Here is a 19,352-nt window from a genome sequence, read left to right as displayed (position 1 = left end):
GGAGTTTCACAATGAGTTTTCTTAAAGATTGAGATGAGCTTGTTCGCGTTTATTTGACAGAGTAAATGTTTAAAGAAATGCAGTAAAACATTGTTTCATCAAATTTATTACTTATTTAAAATACTTCAACTTCATTTTTTTAAGAAAGTGTTTGCTTTATTGTTAATTTTTAAATTATTTATCCATTTGGTCACATCAATTTCAATACGCTTTCATTAGTTTCTGTCTTTACTAACCAGAACTAATAATAAACAATATTAATACAGCATTTATTACCATTTACTAATGCATTTTTAAAACCCAAATTCATGCGAGTTAACATGAATAAATGATTTTTCCCCATTTATTAACATTAACGAAGATGAATAAACACTGTAATAAATGCATTGTTCATTGTTTGTTAGTGTTAGTAAATACATTAACTAATACACTCATCAAACTCATTGTCATGTTCAAGAAACCAGTCTGAGATGATTGGAGCTGGTGCGTTATCCTGCTGGAAGTAGCCATCAGAAGATGGAGACACTGTGCTCATAAAGGGATGGACATGGTCAGCAGCAATACTCAGGTAGGCTGTGGCGTTGATGCTCAATTTGTACTAATGGACCCAAAGAAAATCTCCCCCACACCATTACACCACCACCACCAGCCTGAACCGCTGATACAAGGCAGGATGATCCATGCTTTCATGTTGCTGAGGCCAAATTCTGCCCCGAGCATCTGAATGTGTCAGCAGAAATGGAGACTCATCAGAGCAGCAACGTTTCTCCAATCTTCTATTGTCCAGTTTTGGTGAGTCTGTGTGAATTGTAGCCTCAGTTTCCTGTTCTTAGCTGACAGGAGCGGCACCCGGTGTGCTCTTCTGCTGCTGTAGCCCATCCGCCTCAAGGTTGGACGTGTTGTGTGTTCAGAGATGCTCTTCTGCAGAGCTCGGTTGTAGCGAGTGCTTATTTGAGTTACTGTCGCCTTTCTATCAGCTGAAACCAGTCTGGCCATTCTCCTCTGAGCTCTGGCCTCATCAACAAGGCATTTGCGCCCACAGAACTGCCGCTCACTGGATATTTCCTCTTTGTCGGAGCATTCTCTGTAAACCCTAGAGATGGCAGTGCGTGATAATATCAGCAGTTCAACAGTTTCTGGAATACTCAGAGCAGCACGTCTGGCAGCAACAACCATGGCACGTTCAAAGTCTCTTAAATCCCCTTTCTCCCCCATTCTGATGCTCACTTTGAACTGCAGCAGATCATCTTGACCATGTCTACATGCCTAAATGCATTGAGTTGCTGCCATGTGATTGGCTGATTAAACATTTGCGATAGCGAGCAGTTGGAGAGGTGTACCTAATAAAGTGGCCAGTAAGTGTAAATCATTATCAGGATGTGAGATGACTTGCATTGTGATATGTGACTTTTGCAGATTTTATAAACGAGTTGGACCATGATAAACTCTTACCTTCTTCTTCTTGCTGGGCTGGTCCATCTTGGCCTGCAGGAAGTCTATGAGTTTGGTCTGCTGAGAGATGGTTCCCTCCATTTTCACCTTCTCATGTGAGTAAACAGCCTGATCAGAGAAGAAAGGAGACCAACATGAAGATTGAGACCTGCTGAAGTCACTATATTAACGCTAAAAACTGCATTATTAAAGTAGTCATGAAATCAAATCTAGCCGTAGTGATGTTGTTAGCTCTCATCGCTAGTTTAGTGCTGAACAATTCATCTGTGCATGTCATTAACACAAAACAATAGTTTGCTCTTGTAATCTTTAACTGAAATCTGAAACTGCACTTCCTGCTTGTTTTCAGTTCAATTCTCAGATTAGGTCTTTCTGAGGTATTAGGCGTGGCCAACATACTTAACCTCGCCCCTCTGGCTGTCAGATTGACATCAAACAGACATGGGGAGGAGGAGGAGTCTCCTCATCTTTCTGAATGAAACACCTACTTTACTACATCCAATCAGCTTGCAGTAGAAAAAAAAACAAGCCACGCCCTCCTCTCCGAAAGCTGCTTTTTAATTAATTATTCGCCTTGCTGTGAAAGTATAATTGATCAAATATCTCTCATGTTTTAATGGAGTGTTTAATATAGAGATATTTGCTCAGCACATTTCTAATCATAATAGTGTTAAAAACTCATCTCTAATAACCGATTTATTTTCTCTTTGCCATGATAACAGCACATGATATTTGACTACTGTAGATATTTTTCAAGAGACTAGTATTCAGTGACATTTAAAGGCTTAACTAGGTTAATTAGGGTAAAGGAAAAATTATTATTATTATTATTTTCTCAGAGAAGGGATTGAGACTGTTAACACAGTCTTCACTTTGTATGATATAATACAGATTTCTGGCATAATTTATCTTTTTCTGTATATACATTACATTGTACAAATCCTAATATCCAATAATAATAACATTACCATTCATAATCATAATCAAAATTACATCTAGATGAATTATATAACCGTGTTTGTGCAGACCTGCACGTCATTATCAGACTCAACCAATCACAGTGAGTTTGGGGAGGGGCTATCTGTCTTACAGGCCAATGACAGAAGATGATGTTAGTAAATGATGCAGTTGAGTATGATGTCTTCAAGCATCTCCTCTTTATATTTGTCTTGTTACAGTAACATCATCACATGTCTTCTCTCAGCAGCTCTCAGTTTGGAATCTTGGATGTGATTTTCTGATTAGTGACATATTTATGCTGCTTTATTGTCAGGGTTCTGCCACTCTGGTCTTGTTCATTCTTGTTTTGGTGGCAGAGTCCAGACACCAGTCCTGTCTTGTGTTGTGTTGTGCTCGACTTGAGTGTTCTAGGGTCGAGCACTGCTTTTCTGTCATTGTGTGCGTCTCTGTATGAGTGCCATTTGTGAGCGTGCTTGGACCATGCGTGTTCCTGCTTGACGCGTGTTTCTGTGTTGTCAATGAACACGCGATTAATGAGTTTCTCATTAGCTGCATGTTCTTGTCCTGTTTTACGTGAGCACATGGCTTGTGTTGTCTCTTTGTGTCATGTGCTCTCCCCTGTCTATTATCTAGTCTATTATCTTTTTCCTTTTATTATAAATAAAAACCCAAATTATATCTGCACTTGAGTCCTCGCTTTTTTTACCCTCCAACCGGACGTGACATTTATAGGCTGTTTGGCGTGTGTGTGTGTGTGTGAGAGACCTGTATGTTCTCCAGCTGGTACTCCAGGTCGGTTCTCTCAGTCTTCAGCAGGTCTGTCTGGTCCAGGGCGTCCTGCAAACCCTGCGTGAGCCTGAAGATGTGCGTCTTCTGCAGGTCCATCTGCTGCTGCAGCTTCCCTTGCTGAAACAAACACATTCACACAGATCTCTGATTCCAAGACTACAAAATAAAATCTCTCATCAGATTATATCATCATAAAAAACTGAAAAGTGTGTTTGATTTCTCCAAACTTTTCAACAGGACCATTTTTTTTTAGCATTTTAAGTCCATGAATGCAAACATTGCAAAAAAAAAAAACCTACATAAATCAATGCAACCTTTATCCAACAATTAAAACTGAATAGATTCAGCCAAATCCTCAACTGACGAGAATGAATATGTTAAAAATGCACAATGTAGGAAAACAAAAATGCATTTTTTTCCTGCTTTTTGTCAAAAATGTATTCCTGCACATAACACGCAATTACACGTTAACATGAAACCAACCCGGTGCCGTTAGCCACAGCGACATTCTAAGGTGGCGGCACCCTAGGTCTAAAATCTAAACTAATGCATGCCGTTTTCTGCTAAATGGTTACATTAATAGAGTTTGTTTAATATATTTTCATTCAAGTGGAATCCAATGTACTAAATAAGGTCAACTTGACTGAGTGCTTCATTTCCCCTTTAATGGACTTGACGCTGGTGAATTTTTGACGCTGGTGAATGTTGTAGCAAATACATTGAGTAACCAATGGGTGGCGACAAATAATAATTTAAAAATAATGCCACTGAATCGGTTTTCAAAAATAATGAAACATGAAGTTTTATGTGTGAATTGTGAAATCATTAATTGAAAATGAATATGATCTGTTGTAATGTTAGATTCCTTTATTTAGCATTATCAGCAACAGTAGCAGAGATCTTTTTTTTTATTATTTTTTTTATTTTATTGAATATTTTCCTTTTTGTCAGCTGGTTCTTTCTTGATTTTTATTTTTAAGAAAAAGACAGGTACTCAGTTCTCTTTGGTGAACCCAATGGTTTTGGCAGTAATATTTTTGTATAAATAGACAGCAAATTACATTTATCTTATCTCGTTTTTGCTGATCCGAAAAATCATCCGATCTGTGACTTAAAAACCATAGTGTGTGATCCGTTACACCCCTAGGCGACAGTGCTGATCACTCAGCCACCGTGCCGTAGCTTGTGGCTCTTTAGTGTGGTACATAATTTGCTCATGTATTTCATTTATCTTGATGGCCATCAAATTTAGTGGTAAAATCAAAGAATCATGAATGCAGACGAAAAGTCTTGTAGCAAATTAAAACGCTTGGATAAAAACAATTTAAGCCAGTTCATGTCTAGTAGCTCCACACTTGGTGTTTTACCTCCTCCATGAGTCTCTGCTTAAGCTCCCTCTCGGTCTCCAGTTTCTGCTGAAGACTCCTTGCGTTCATTTCCAGCATGGCATGTTTCTTCTCCAGGTCATTGAGCTGAAAACAACACAACACTATGAATAACAACATAAACACAGCCAGAAACCAGCGATGCACTGAATGTTCAGCCACTGAAAACTACTGGCCGAAAATAGTATTCATGTTTTTCAGCTGAAAGAGAAATATGGGCAAAAATATGAACCAAAAACAGGCTGTTATGCACAGTGTGCTGCTGGTTTCAATGTCAATCGGCTTTCACACTTGATGCGGAAAGCTCTGCGCTATGAATCTCATTGATTTCAATGGCTTGTGCAGAGCATTTAATCAGCTAGCTTGTGCGCGGTCATAGCTTTAAAAAAGCTTTATTTGCTCTGTGTATATTTCACTCATGTACACAAAAAATAATCCATGCATTCTCATACGCAAATAGCCTACCGACAAGACATTTCTATTTAGTATGCTTGTTTCAGCTGTTAGTGATAGCTCTATTACGTTGTCATTGTTCACCGTCAATAATATTTTACTGTCAATAAATTGTGGTTATTTTACGGCCTTGTGTTTCTTAAATCACTACAAAAATTATATCAATTGAGTTTAATTTGTTAACTCTTACAAAATGACTAAATATAATTTAATATAACAATACAGAATTATTTATTACAAAGTACTTTTAATTTTTGGCAAACGCATCCCAAGTTTTCAACTTCATCCCAGAAATGTGATTTCAGCGCACACACATGCAGAGGTCTGAGCAGCAGAAGGCAGGCCTCTGTTATTCAGTGTGTTCAGCTAATGCTCAGAGACGTGTTCGGGAGCGTTTCATTAACCTCTATCAGCTGTGGAGCTTAATAACAGCTTGTTAAACTCCATATTGGCATGAATATTAATATGGTGGGCTGGAGTGAACAGGACAGTCTGCCTTGCGGCGAGTCTGTTCGTGTAACTCACAGAGCACAGAGGCAAAGGGTGTTACAGAGAGGATAATAATTACAGAATTCAGAAAACATTGCAGAAAAAATACATCTGCACAATTGTTTTGTAAAATAAACTGTTTGATCATGATGTATTTTTTTTAACATATCCACATTTCTAATCTTAATAGTTTTAATAACTCGTCTTTAATAACCGATTTATTTTCTCTTTGCCATGTTGACAGTAAATAATATTAGACTAGATATTCTTCAAGACACTAGTATTCAGCTTAAAGTGACATTTAAAGGCTTCACTAGGGTAATTAGGGTAAAGTTAGGGTGATTAGGCAAGTCATTGTATAACAGTGGTTTGTTCTGGAGACAATCCAACACTAATATTGCTGAAGGGGCGAATAATATTGACCTTAAAATGGCTTTAAAACAATTAAGAACTGCTTTTATTCTAGCCGAAATAAAACAAACAAGACTTTCTCCACAGGGAAAAACATTAGAGGAAACACTGTGAAAAAATCCTGAATCTGTTCAACATCGTTTGGGAAATATTACAAGAAAAAAAAATCTTCATCTGTGTATAACAGTTCTGCTTATTCATAATTAGAGCAGGAATATAAATATGGGGAGGTGGAGTGAACGTGCAGTTGTGGTGTGTGTGTGTGTGTGTGTGTGTGTGTGTAACTCACAGTGTCAGACAGACTCTCTGCCTTCAGTCTCTGCTCTTTCAGGGCCTGCTGCAAAGCCACGATCTCAGCTTTGTGTTCCCGAACCGCCAGCTCAACCGCCTGCCGAGACTCAGTGCTGCGCTGGTCCGCTCGCAACCTGAACAAGTCACAATTACAGCAAATATACTATTTTGGAGGTTGGTCGCAAGGTTATTCCAGATTTATTAATAGCTTACAATTCACAAATTTCCTCTAAATCTCAGTTTGGTTTTAGTTTGCTTTAGGGCTGAGCGCCGAGGATCTGCGAGACATCACATTTAATTTCCACTGTATGTTTACACATGAGGCAGTTTGACAATAAAATAAACTTGAACTTGTCTAGTGACACTGTGGTGTGAATGATGGATATAGTGTTACCGCCACTGCTTCTTGTTGTGTGAATAATGCATATACAGTTGAAGTCAGAATTATTAGCCCCCCTGTTTATTTTTTTCCCCAATTTCTGTTTAACGGAGAGCAGATTTCTTTAACACATTTCTAATCATAATAGTGTTAATAACTCATCTCTAATAATTTATTTATTTTCTCTTTGTCATGATGACAGTAAATAATATTAGACTAGATATTCTTCAAGACACTTCTATACAGCTTAAAGTGACATTAAAAAGCTTAACTTTTTTGTTTGTTCTGTAGACTATGGAAAAAATAGCTTGAAGGGGCTAATAATATTGACCTGAAAATGTCTTATAAAAAATTTAAAACTGCTTTTATTCTAGCCAAAATAAAACAAATAAGACTTTCTCCAGAAGAAAAAATATTATCAGACATACTGTGAACATTTCCTTGCCCTGTTAAACAATATTAAAAAAAATATTAAAAAAAAGAAAAAAAAAGAAAATTAAAGGGGGGCGAATAATTCTGACTTCAACTGTACATGTAACCAGTTCTACTTCTCATTGTGTGAATGATGGATATATGTGTTACCGGTTCTGCTTCTCATTGTGTGAATGATGGATATATGTGTTACCGGTTCTGCTTCTCATTGTGTGAATGATGGATATATGTGTTACCGGTTCTGCTTCTCATTGTCCAGCAGTCTCTGCATGTCTCTGGTTCTGCGCTCCGCCTGGCTCTTCTCGTCCTCCAGAGCAGATCTCCAGTTCTCCCACTGCCTCTCCTTCTCCAGCAGCTCATCGTTCAGACTCTCCAGCTCCACCACCTGCTCCTCCAGCATGCTGCAGGTGGTCTTCAGGGTCTCGATATTCTACACACACACACACACACACACACACACACACACACACACACACACACACACACATACACACACAAGCTAAGTTTCCATCCAACTATTTTTCTGTGCAGTTTGGATATGCATATAAAAACCTGTTGATGGAAAAGCCAATATGCACATAACTTTTGAAAATGTGCCAAAAAAGAGATGGGTATAACTGAGTAAGATAAACTTTTTAGAGATCATGTGATGATAAAAATCTGTGTGAATGGTCAAACCAGCAGGCTGAACACTGTAAAACATCTGAACTGTTGTTTTGGTCATTCTGAAACGCCTTACCCATTTCAGTATTACATATTTAATGAGCTCCAGAACTGTCAAGAGCAGGTCACTACCTGGATGGGAGACCACATGGGAAAGCTAGGTTGCTGCCGGAAGTGGTGTTAGTGAGGCCAGCAGGGGGCGCCCAACATGTGATCTTAGTGCAGGGGTGGCGAACCTGTTTGGCATGATGAGCCAAAAAAAAAAACTTTATCGCTGCAAAGAGCCACACAACAGATGCGCAAACAACAGTATATCTGTCACAATAACTTATACACCTAATTATATAACGCAATAGTTTTCATGGATTTAAATTAGCCTACCTCATTTTAATTGACTCAGTGGGACACCTGACATTCCTTGGTTTCCACAATCTTTTTCAGGTCTGGCTCGTATTCAGTTGTGGCTACTCGTAGTAACTCTTTCACATGTGTGTCAGTAAGAAAAGAGCGATGCTTTGATTTCACTAGTTTCAGTGTCGAAAAAAGTGATTCACAGACATAAGTTGACCCAAACATTGACAACAGTTTGAGTGCAGCCTGTTTGACATTGGGATATCTCTCAACGGGCACAATCTTCCAAAACTCCACGGTTCCTTCCCTCAGGACACTTTTAAGTCTGTCATCCTCAGAAAGTTCAATCATTTCAAGCTGAGATGCTGCTTCATCTTCCACTAAAGGGGCTTTTAAACAGCCTGATTCAGCAGTGAATGGGTTGATCAAAAATGATATCTGTTGTCTTTTTTGTCGTAGGTTGGAGAATCTTTTCTCAAAACTTTGCTCAAGATTTTCAAGCAGCGTAGCATAGCGTGCAGTACTCCCTTTTACAACCTCTGCTTCTTGTCCACTTGCCTTCAACAAGGTTGGAAAATGTGTGTAGTCTCTCTTTTGTAGATGCGTCTTGAACAGCTTGATTTTTTTGACAAATGCAAAAACACTTTGCACCAGGTCAGGCAGCATCTTTAACTTCCCTTGCAGATCCACATTCAGTCCATTCAGATAATGCAGCACGTCAACCAAAAAAGCCAAATCTGAAATCCACTGGGGATCATGTAGCTCAGGATAGTCCTTATGTTTCTCTGCGAGGAACAGCTTTACAGGATTCAAAAGCTCAAAGAAACGAGAAAGCACATGTCCTCTTGAAAGCCATCGCACGGCACAGTGAAAAAGCAGATCAGATGGAAGGTCTTCATCAAGTTCATCAATGAGATTTTTGAACTGTCTGTGATTGAGAGCATGTGTGCGTACAAAATTGACAATTTCCAGCACAGGTTTCATAATGTGGTCTAAGTTTAGCTTTTTAGACACCAAGTGCTCTTGATGGATAATACAGTGGAAAGTCCAAAATGCTGGAAAACGGTCGTCAGCTTTACACAGCCCTACAAGACCTCTCTCAGATCCCAGCATGGCTGGAGCTCCGTCCATGACTATGGCTGTTAGATTTGATAACTGCAGATTTGCTTTCTCAACAACAGCCATCAGTGTCTCTTTCAGATCGATGCCACGAGTTCTGTCTTTCAGCGTAAATATGTCAAGCAGCTCTTCCCTAATTGTGCAGTCTTCTGACACAAACCGTACAAATATTGCCAATTGTGGCTCGTCTTGAACATCGCAGGACTCATCCAACGCAATGCTAAAATACTGGCACTTCTGAAGATCTGACAGTAAATGTGTTTCTACTGAATTGTCAATGTCCGATATTCTCTGTTCAACAGTGTGTCGTGACAGTTGAAGATCCTTTACTGAACGTTTCAAATTTTCATTTTCGGGACAAAGAATAGCAACAGCATCACTGAGGCACTTTTTAACAAATTCTCCTTCAAGGTATGGCTTTTTTGCACGAGCAATGTTCCATGCTAGCTGATATGATGCTAATGTGACCGTCACTGAATGCTTAGTAAATTTTCGGAAAAGGTGAGTTTGCTTTTCTGCCTGACCTTTCAGTGTCTTTACCTTGTGCTTGCGAAGTTCACTGCCTTTGGGAAATTCCTGGGCTACGGCAGAATGGAGAGAGGTGAAATGGCGCTCGAGATTTGAAGCCTTAAAATGTGACAACGAAGTCTGGCATATCAAGCAGAATGGCTTTCCATTTCTTTCAACAAAAAAATATAAATCCTCCCATTCAGATAAAAATGTTCTGCGCTCATCTTCGTATTTACGCTTAGCTGTACGCTTTCCTAACTCTGCCATGACGATTGATATTAACGAACTGCACGTCACTCGTGTTGCGCCCCAATCAAACGGGGCTTCAGTGTCAACCCTTGACTGAAGGCGTGTCTGAAGTTAGAGCTGAAACGATCGTCATAGCGTCAGAAAATGAAATTCAGTCAGCAATAGGCCACTGTCTAGCAGGTGTATTTGCATACAGCGATCTGATTGGCTGACGCGTCCGTTGGTGCTTGAAAAGTTGAGCTACTCCCAGTTTCTGCAGCGAGCAACGCTGAAGCCCCGTGTGAATGGGGCATTAGTCAATTGGTTATTGTATGTTAAATCGCGCAAGAGGTTGAGCCGCACAAAAGATGAAAGAGACGCTGAAGCCCCGTGTGAATGGGGCGTTAGTCAATTGGTTAATGTATGTTAAATCGCGCGAGAGGTTGAGCCGCACAAGAGCAGTAAAAGGGCCGCAAGCGGCTCGCGAGCCGTGGGTTCGCCACCCCTGTCTTAGTGGGTCCTAATGTATATTGATGGGGACTCTATACTGCTCACTGATCTTTCGGATGAGATGTTAAACTGAGGTCCTGACACTCTGTGGCCATTAAAAATCCCAAATTTTTCCCAACCAAATTTGCCCACTGGTCTCTGTTCATCCTGGCCTCCTAACCCTCCCCATATCATAATTGGCTTCATCACTGTTTCCTCTATACTAATCAGCTGTTGTGTGGTGTGCGGTCTGGCGCAAAATGGCTGCCGTCCCGTCATCCAGGTGGATGCTGCACACTGGTGGTGGACGAGGTGACTTTTGCTGTGTGCTTTGGGTCGTTGTCGTGCTGGCCTGATCTTTATATAAATGATATAGAATGTTATTTACCCAACATGCCATGAAAAATGTACAAGTTCAACATCAAAAAGTCAAAAAGTAAACAAAGCTGAAATCGATTTTAAAAAAGAAGGTATGGCAACTGTGAATAAGAAAGCGTGTGTTTTTAAAATTGGGAATGATAGGTAAAATGTTTAATAATGTGGTTCCTAGTTACCTGGTGAACTATATTTTAATGCAACAACACACATATATAGCACTAGAGGTTGTGATTTAAATATTTGTTTATTTAAGTTTAATATAGTTAATATAGTGCATAATGTGGAATAAATGACCTGAATCAATCAAGAAAATAAAAGACTTCAGGCAAAACTTTGATAAAAGTTTTGATAAAAAGGAAGTAAAATCTGAAATGACAATAAAAAAATAATGATAATAATTGTAAAAATCATAATGAAAACTTTAACAAAAAAACAAACAAAAAAAAGAATAACCTGCGTTTGCGTGGGTTTCCTCCGGGTGCTCCGGTTTCCCCCACAGTCCAAAGACATGCGGTACAGGTGAATTGGGTAGGCTAAATTATCCGTAATGTATGAATGTGTGTGTGTGTGTGTGGATGTTTCCCAGAGATGGGTTGCGGCTGGAAGGGCATCCGCTGCGTAAAAAACTTGCTGGATAAGTTGGCGGTTCATTCCGCTGTGGCGACCCCGGATTAATAAAGGGACTAAGCCGACAAGAAAATGAATGAATGAATGAACAATAATAACCAGACTTTCAATGTCTGCAATAGACCTTTTAAAACTCCATGATATTCCAGAAATGCCAGGACCTATTGAAACCCTGCTTTTGTTTAGTCTGGAGGTGTTAAACATCAGAGACAACTGTCCCAGTGTGCGAGCCTGTAGAGTACACACCTGCTTCTGGTTGTTGAGGTGCATCTCTCGGTCAGCCACCTCTCTGCGCAGCCGGTCCACATCCTGCGTGAGCTGCAGGCGCTCCTCGCTCTCCAGCGTCAGCTCGTCCAGCTGTTTGGACAGGTAGAAGTTCTGTCTGTTCAGCTCTGCGTTCTCCTGCGTGAGCTGCGTCAACTGCTCCTCCAGATCCGTGATCACCTGCAGCATAACACACACTTTTAAACACTTTACAGCAGCATAATAAAACTATTCCAGCACATTACAAGTGTGGAGAATTATATTGATTCATGTTTGAACATTGTCGCATGTCTCCACTGCTATTTTCCCCCAATCATCTTAAGCAATGAGCTTCAACTCTTCTCAATTGGGTTTAAGTCAGGACTCTGGCTGGGCCACTGCAAAACGTTCGTGCTGATGCTGTGTGCTTCGGGTTGTTGTCGTGCTAACCTAATCTTTACACAAAGATATAACATGTTATTTACCCAACATGTCATAAACCAAATTAGATTTTCAACATCAAAACGTGATTAAAACTGAAAGCGCCGTAACGTGAGATTAAGGCCCCGTTTACACTAATGCGTTTTAGCTTGAAAACGCATAAGTTTTGCTACGGTTACGCCAACCGTCCACACTACGCCGGAGTTCTCGAGCGCCGAAAACGGAGCGTTTTGAAAACGCTGAAGAGGCTGTTTTCATTCTGAAACGCTGCTGCTCCGTCTCAGATGAGCAAAAACGGAGACATCTGAAAACAGAGGCGGGGCTGCAGACGTTCGCCTCTCTGATTGGGGCTTTTCCTCAATACTAAGTAGCCCACACACACAGTTCAGTCGTGCATCCTCTCCTTGTAAGTTCAGACTTCGCAAGTTTGATCAAGGCTGCAGTCTCTTCTTCTCAGTTTGATATGGACAACAGACTATACTGAGGACACGGGTAAATCTTCAAAGGAAACAGTGTACTGTATAACTTTACACACATCACCTTGGCTACGTTGTTTCACTATCTCAACAATAAAATGTAAACATGATTTAAGGAACTGCCTATTTTCATTTTAATATTAGCAACTTAACAGACAGCAGAAATGTTGAGGCGTCGTGCTGCATATATGAGCGTCATCTTCACTGTGTGGATATTTATAACAAAACGGAGCCGATAACAACTGCCTCCTTTCAATTTCAGTGAAAATACGAAACACATCTTCTCTTCTGCTGAATATCAGTTTTAATAATCGATAATGGCCATTATAAAAGTATAACATACAATAAGTTTATACATTATAGGAAATAAAGGCAAGCGATCAGTCAATATACAGAATAGGCTATACGTGCTTACATTAATCATTAACTTCTTTGCGCTCAGCCAAAACACATTACCTGAGAACAAGTAATAGATTCCAATGACCAAAGTCAGGGAATATGTCGTTAGATAAAGACAACAAGATGAATGAAATATCCCGTTAAATAAATATAGTGAGATTAGATCCAGCGGGAGATGCTTGATGAGAAGTCCGACTAGCAGAGCTCTCATCTGGGTAGATGGGCTGCAGCGCTTGCCCGAGAGTGTGTGTGTGGTCACGTAATGTGCGTTTTCAGCGTTTTGGTGTGGACGGGAGCAGTTCAGAAACGCTGGGTAAAACGCGAGTGTGGACGCGGATCGTTTTCATTCTAAAACGCCGTTTTAAAACTAAAACGCACTAGTGTAAACGGGGCCTAACTATGAGCGTGAGGCTGCAGATTGATTGGCTGTGCTGGATTTGTGTGCTGTGTGAAGTCAGAGCCTGAGCTCTGTGATCAGGGATAAATGAGGCTTTAAGGACGAGACCTCGCTGACAGCAGTTTTCTCCAGTGTATATCGATTCTCTGTTGTGTCACTCAGGCTCTCGGCCAACAGACGACGATACCCACTGTTTAGATCTCTTCTTTCTGTGGCTGTTTTAATCAATAATTTCTCTCTGAGCTCTTTACCTGATCCCTCAGGATACTCAGGCAAAATGTAGGAGCTCAAATCCTGCACTTCTTTTCATCCGTTGTAGAGCATTGGTCAGGATAAATGTCCTCTAATGTCATTTAAGACTTTGAGAAACATTTCAATGTTGATGGTGGTTTTGCACCCAAGCATTTTACATTTACTCACTATTTACTCTCCCACAAGTGCTTCCAACTGTTATGAATTTCTTTCTTCACACAAAAGAAAATATCCGGAAGAAAGCTGGGCACCATTGACTTCCATAGTAGCAAATATTATGAATGTCAATAGTTACAGGTTTCCAACATTTTTCAAAACATCTTCTTTTGTGTTGTAAGATTCCACAATATCAGACCATGAGAACTTTTATGGAATTTCATGAGATTAGATGCAAGACTCCAATGGACTTTCTAATCTGAGAAGTGTTGAAGAAAGCAGCTGTTCAACTGTTCTATTCAAATCACTGTTGACAATAGCTGTTTCCATCCACCTATTTTATTTATTTTGCAAATGCGCATAAAAAAACCAGTTGAGCGCCATGATGCGCATAAATTTTGAAAATGCGCATAAATAAACGTATGCGCCTAACTGGGTAGGATAAACTTTTTATTCGATAAGGAAAGATGCGCATAAACTGCGATGGAAACACTTTTACCGCACAAACTCCAGCATGCGCATTAAAAAAGGTCATGTGATTTTGTTGAAAGAGATCATGTGATGATGAAAACGTGTGTGAATGTATAAAACGTCAGGCTGAGCACATTATAAAACATCTGAAATGTTGTTTTGGTCATTATAAAACGCCTTACTGTTTCAGTATTAATGTTATTATATTATTAATGACCTCCAGAATCAAGAGCGCCTGTGCTCCGCGTCTGACACCTTCAAACGCCACTGCGCGCTCACTGCTTGTCAGGATTGTCTTTTTTGAGGATTGATTGAGGCGCATTCATGTAGAAAAGATTGATGCAGCTTCTCCTACTGCAGCAAATGCAGTTTTTACTGTTGATATTTGGCGCCAGTTAATCAGGAAGTGACGATTTTGTTTGCTTTGACACGTTGGATTGAAACGCTGCTTCATTTGCACAACTTTTATGCGATAATCCAGCTTTGCGCATAAAGTTTATTCGCATTTTTGGATGGAAACATAGCTAGTGCAAACACAGGCCGGAAAAACAGAGCTACACTACAGCAGGGGGTAATGCGAGAAAGTCACCCTTCTCCTTTCACCTCAAGCCGACCTTCTTGACCCTTATGTTACCTTCTGATCAGAGCACATTTCAGATGAAATGTTCAGTTTTAACATGGTGTATCTTGCAGCACTATATTCATGTTTGGTATCATTTTAAATGTCTCTGTGTGATTGGTAAAGTGGTCTTAATTTCACTGGTATATGCTGATTTGGTTTTTGACATTGATAAGATCTTTGCCAGATGCTCTCCCTCCTAAAGCCTAGTTCACACTAGAGGATTTTAAGCCTGATTTGAGCCCGATTTGGAAGTTAACGAGCTCACCGACGGATCGGGCTGTGATACGGAAGAAATCTGCGGGTGCGCAGTCTTTATGTGTGAACTACTGAACAACGCATCAACGAGGCTCGCTGACGCGTCGCCGACACCTCGCAGACGGAAATCCAACATTCAGCATGCTAAATATTCCAGAGCAGTCGGCCGACTCAACCCCACGTGTGGTCAGATGTAGTGACGAGCTGCAGCCAATGAGAGAGCATATCAGCATGAGCTGAATGCCTGTGTGCTCAGGAGCTCAACATAAATCATTGAAAAAGTTGTTTTTAACCAGGTTAACAAGTTCTTAAACTTCAGGGGGTGTTTAGACAATTTTCAATCTGGTTTCAGAGCACATCACAGTACAGAGAGCGCTCTTATAAAGATAATCAATGATATACGCCTAAATACAGATTCAGGTAAAATAACAGTGCTGGTATTGTTGGATCTCAGTGCTGCATTTGACACTGTCGATCACAGCATACTTCTGGATAGGCTGGAAAACTGGGTCGGGCTATCTGGCACAGTCCTCAAATGGTTTAGATCTTACCTAGAAGGTAGAGGTTACCATGTCAGTATAGGTGACCATAGGTCGAGGTGGACACCCATGACGTGTGGAGTCCCACAAGGCTCGATTCTGGCACCTCTCCTGTTCAACCTTTACATGCTCCCTCTAAGCCAAATAATGAGAAAGAACCAAATCTCCTACCACAGCTATGCTGATGACACTCAGATCTACCTAGCCTTACTGCCTAATGACTACAGCCCCATTGACACCCTCTGCCAATGCATTGATGAAATGAGCAATTGGATGTGCCAAAACTTTCTTCAGTTAAACAAAGAGAAAACTGAAATTATTGTGTTTGGAAACAAAGATGAGGTTCTCAAGGTAAATGCGTACCTTGACACTAAAGGTCAAACGACAAAAAATAAGGTCAAGAATCTTGGTGTGACTCTGGAGTCAGATCTGAGTTTCAACAGTCATGTCAAAGCAGTCAGTAAATCAGCATACTATCATCTCAAAAACATAGCAAGAATCAGATGCTTTGTTTCTAGTGAAGATTTAGAAAAACTTGTTCATGCTTTTATCAGCAGCAGGGTGGATTACTGTAATGGACTCCTCACTGGTCTTCCTAAAAACACAGTCAGACAGTTGCAGCTCATCCAGAACGCTGCAGCCAGAATTCTAACCAGAACCAGAAAATCAGAGCACATCACACCTGTCCTCAGGTCTTTACACTGGCTGCCAGTTACATTCAGAATAGATTTTAAAGTATTATTACTGGTCTATAAATCACTAAATGGCCTAGGACCTAAATACATCACAGATATGCTCACTGAATACAAACCCAACAGATCACTCAGATCTTTAGGATCATATAAACTAGAAGTTCCAAGAGTTCAGTCAAAGCAGGGTGAATCGGCTTTTAGCCACTATGCCCCTCGCTGCTGGAATCAGCTTCCAGAAATGATCAGATGTGCTCCAACATTAGGCACATTCAAATCAAGACTGAAAACACATCTGTTTAGCTGTGCCTTTACTGAATGAGCACTGTGCTGCGTCCGACAGATTGCACTATCATGTTTTTCTCTTCTTCTTCATTCTTTTATATCACATTTTACCTGTTTTTATGTTTTGTTTTGTTTTTATGCATTTTTATTATTTGTTTTTATTTTTATTTTACTTGTTTCTTTTATTCTTGTTTATGTAAAGCACTTTGAATTGCCATTGTGTATGAAATGTGCTATATAAATAAACTTGCCTTGCCTTGCCTTGCATAAACCTCTGTGATTGGTCAGAATGGGCATCAACGCCCTCGCTTCATTCTGCGCTAACACAGACATGAGAGTAGACTATATTAACAGTGGAACTAGAATTCTGTAACTATTAGAATTACCATACTGCTCATTCTGACCGTTCTCATATGAAACGCCATATTGTCACATCATATTTACATTCAAAGCTTCTATTGAGATATTAAAATTAAGCTTTGAATGTCTGGCATCATATTTAATGACACTATTACCCTGAAAAATATGATCTTTTTTGGTAATACAGCCTATAAATATGTAGTTAAGATACTAAAACACTTAAAGGTCTTGGCTTTCATTTTCACTTTCAAACAGGAGCTATTTCACTGCACAGAATATGCTGTTTTGAAAGATATCTGAAGTAAATTGATGTTTTTGCCATCAGAAAGTTTTGTTTATGTTAGCAGGATGTTGCTAGGCAAAAAAATGCACACATATTTAAAGTCAGAGCAAAGACTATCAGACATGCATTCAGTCATTTAGACCAATGTGGTAATTAAAGGTAGAAATGCTCAGTTCTTCACTGTTTTGTAATAATAATAATAATAATCAAAAAAATGTTAGAAAGAAATACACTGATATTTAGAAAACGTCAGGGTGTTATAGATGTTAGTTTTATTTCAAAGAGTTATAAAATTACAAAATAAAAAAATAAAAGCCTTGCAGCTGAGTGATTAATGCGCTGATAAATCAGCTGATTTGACGATGTTTTTAAATGCAACCTTGAAAGCATGAAAAGCTGTCAGTGATGTCATCAGCACACAAGCAGCCAATAGTGTTCAGCTTTTCCTCCCTCAAATTTTCATTGGCTGTGGTTTTGTAGCTTGAATGAGCTGATGGGGAATGAGTTGTTGTCAGATCATGTAGTGTGTGACCCCCCTCTTGTGGATCATTCACGTAGTGTTGCGTAGTGTGAACACCACAGAGATTAAAAGACACAAAGTCAAGTCATGTAGTGTGAACGGCACAGCGATCTGCCAATGTTTAAAATCCTGTAGTGTGAACCAGGCTTAAGAGATGGTTAAGTCCTCAAATTCACTAGGCAGGGGTCTCTGTGACACTTCTATTGTTTTGAATTTATGGCTGTTTGTTTTGACTTAAGTATATAAGGTAAAGATGTAAAAAGACACCCCATTGCAGCATCTCTGAGACTTATGCTGCAATGTACTTCTCTGGTCAGGTCTGCATCTATAACTCTTTGATTTATCTTTGATTAATGGATGTTGTCTCATCTCTTAATCGGCTTCCTGATGGTTTTATTATGTAATTGGCAGAATACAATCTTACCTGACAAATAAAATGTTAAGTTTTGATTCATTCTGGACTTTTCCGAATTCATTGCATCCAGTAGATTGCGAGGAGTCTGCGCTACCTTTATGGTGTGGCATAAGTTATTTGATTGATGGGCGCATTTGATTATATGTAGCCATTCTGAGCCGATAACATGTAGATCTTTTAATCATCTAATCACTGAAAGCAGCAAGTTGCACGGGCTTGACTAAAGGAGCTATGATTTTAGCAATAGGTGAGCATTAAGCAACCAGCTTATTTGAATATTAGTTAATCCTGCATCCTCTGACTATTTTCAGTGTCGACATACTGTCCGTGAGAAGACACGCAAACCCGGGGCGTGAAACTCTGAGCGATGTTAGTCCCTAATGAACGTACAATTTAGAATATCGGACCCTGGAAAATATCAAAACTCTAAATGAAATCATAAATGATGAATGTGATCCGTACTTACAATTAGAAATACAATCTAAATTTTAGGATCATTTAAATTGGAGTCAGATTGAACTCGGAGCTAAAAAACGAATATAAATAAATTCTAAATTCTTTTCAGAAGCACTAGAAAAGGCTTACAGCCATGTCACCCTGCAGACCAAGAGCGGTTACTCACTAAAGCTAAGCAGGGCTGAGCCTGGTCAGTACTTGGATGGGAGACCACTAGTGAACACTAGGTTGCTGTTGGAAGTGGTGTTAGTGAGGCCAGCAGGGGGCGCTCAACCTGTGGTCTGTGTGAGTCCTAATGCCCCAGTAAAAGTGAAGGGGGCACTACACTGTCAGTGGGCGCCGTCTTTCGGATGAGACGTTAAACCGAGGTCCTGACTCTCTGTGGTCATTAAAAATCCCATGGCACTTCTCGTAAAAGAGCAGGGGTGTAACCCCGGTGTCCTGGCCAAAGTCCCTCTATCGGCCCTTACAATCATGGCCTCCCAATCATCCCCATTCCACCGAATTGGCTCTATCATTGTCTCTCCACTCCACCAATAGCTGGTGTATGGTGAAGCACTGGCGCCATTGTCCTGTGGCTGCCGTCGCATCATCCAAGTGGAGCTGCACACTGGTGGTGGTGTGGAGAGACCCCCCCCCCTTCTCATGATTGTGAAGCGCTTTGGGTGTATGGCCATACACAATAAA

The 19,352-nt window shown here is 40.1% G+C and overlaps 2 protein-coding genes across 14 annotated transcripts in view; both read right to left on the bottom strand.

The window, feature by feature from the left end:
* The window catches only part of dnm1a (dynamin 1a), a 582,590-nt gene that overhangs the window by 11,706 nt on the left and 551,532 nt on the right, over positions 1 to 19,352 (bottom strand). The gene's annotated exons all lie outside the window — the stretch shown is intronic.
* Positions 1 to 19,352, bottom strand: part of cita (citron rho-interacting serine/threonine kinase a) — a 231,861-nt gene that overhangs the window by 50,001 nt on the left and 162,508 nt on the right. For all 12 annotated transcript variants that reach the window (XM_087253077.1, XM_087253078.1, XM_087253081.1 and 9 more), the window contains exons 25-30: positions 11,653 to 11,850; positions 7,278 to 7,471; positions 6,229 to 6,364; positions 4,569 to 4,673; positions 3,178 to 3,318; positions 1,453 to 1,560 (exon numbers count right to left, since the gene is read on the bottom strand). In XM_087253077.1, coding sequence (XP_087109203.1) covers positions 1,453 to 1,560; positions 3,178 to 3,318; positions 4,569 to 4,673; positions 6,229 to 6,364; positions 7,278 to 7,471; positions 11,653 to 11,850 — 882 coding nt within the window. The remainder of the gene's footprint in view (positions 1 to 1,452; positions 1,561 to 3,177; positions 3,319 to 4,568; positions 4,674 to 6,228; positions 6,365 to 7,277; positions 7,472 to 11,652; positions 11,851 to 19,352) is intronic.

Source organism: Danio rerio, chromosome 5 (assembly GCF_052040795.2).
Source record: "Danio rerio strain M-AB ecotype USA chromosome 5, GRCz13ab, whole genome shotgun sequence".
Taxonomy (NCBI): domain Eukaryota; kingdom Metazoa; phylum Chordata; class Actinopteri; order Cypriniformes; family Danionidae; genus Danio; species Danio rerio.
Note: the sequence above shows the minus strand (reverse complement) of the source record. Positions and strands in the feature narration are given on the sequence as shown.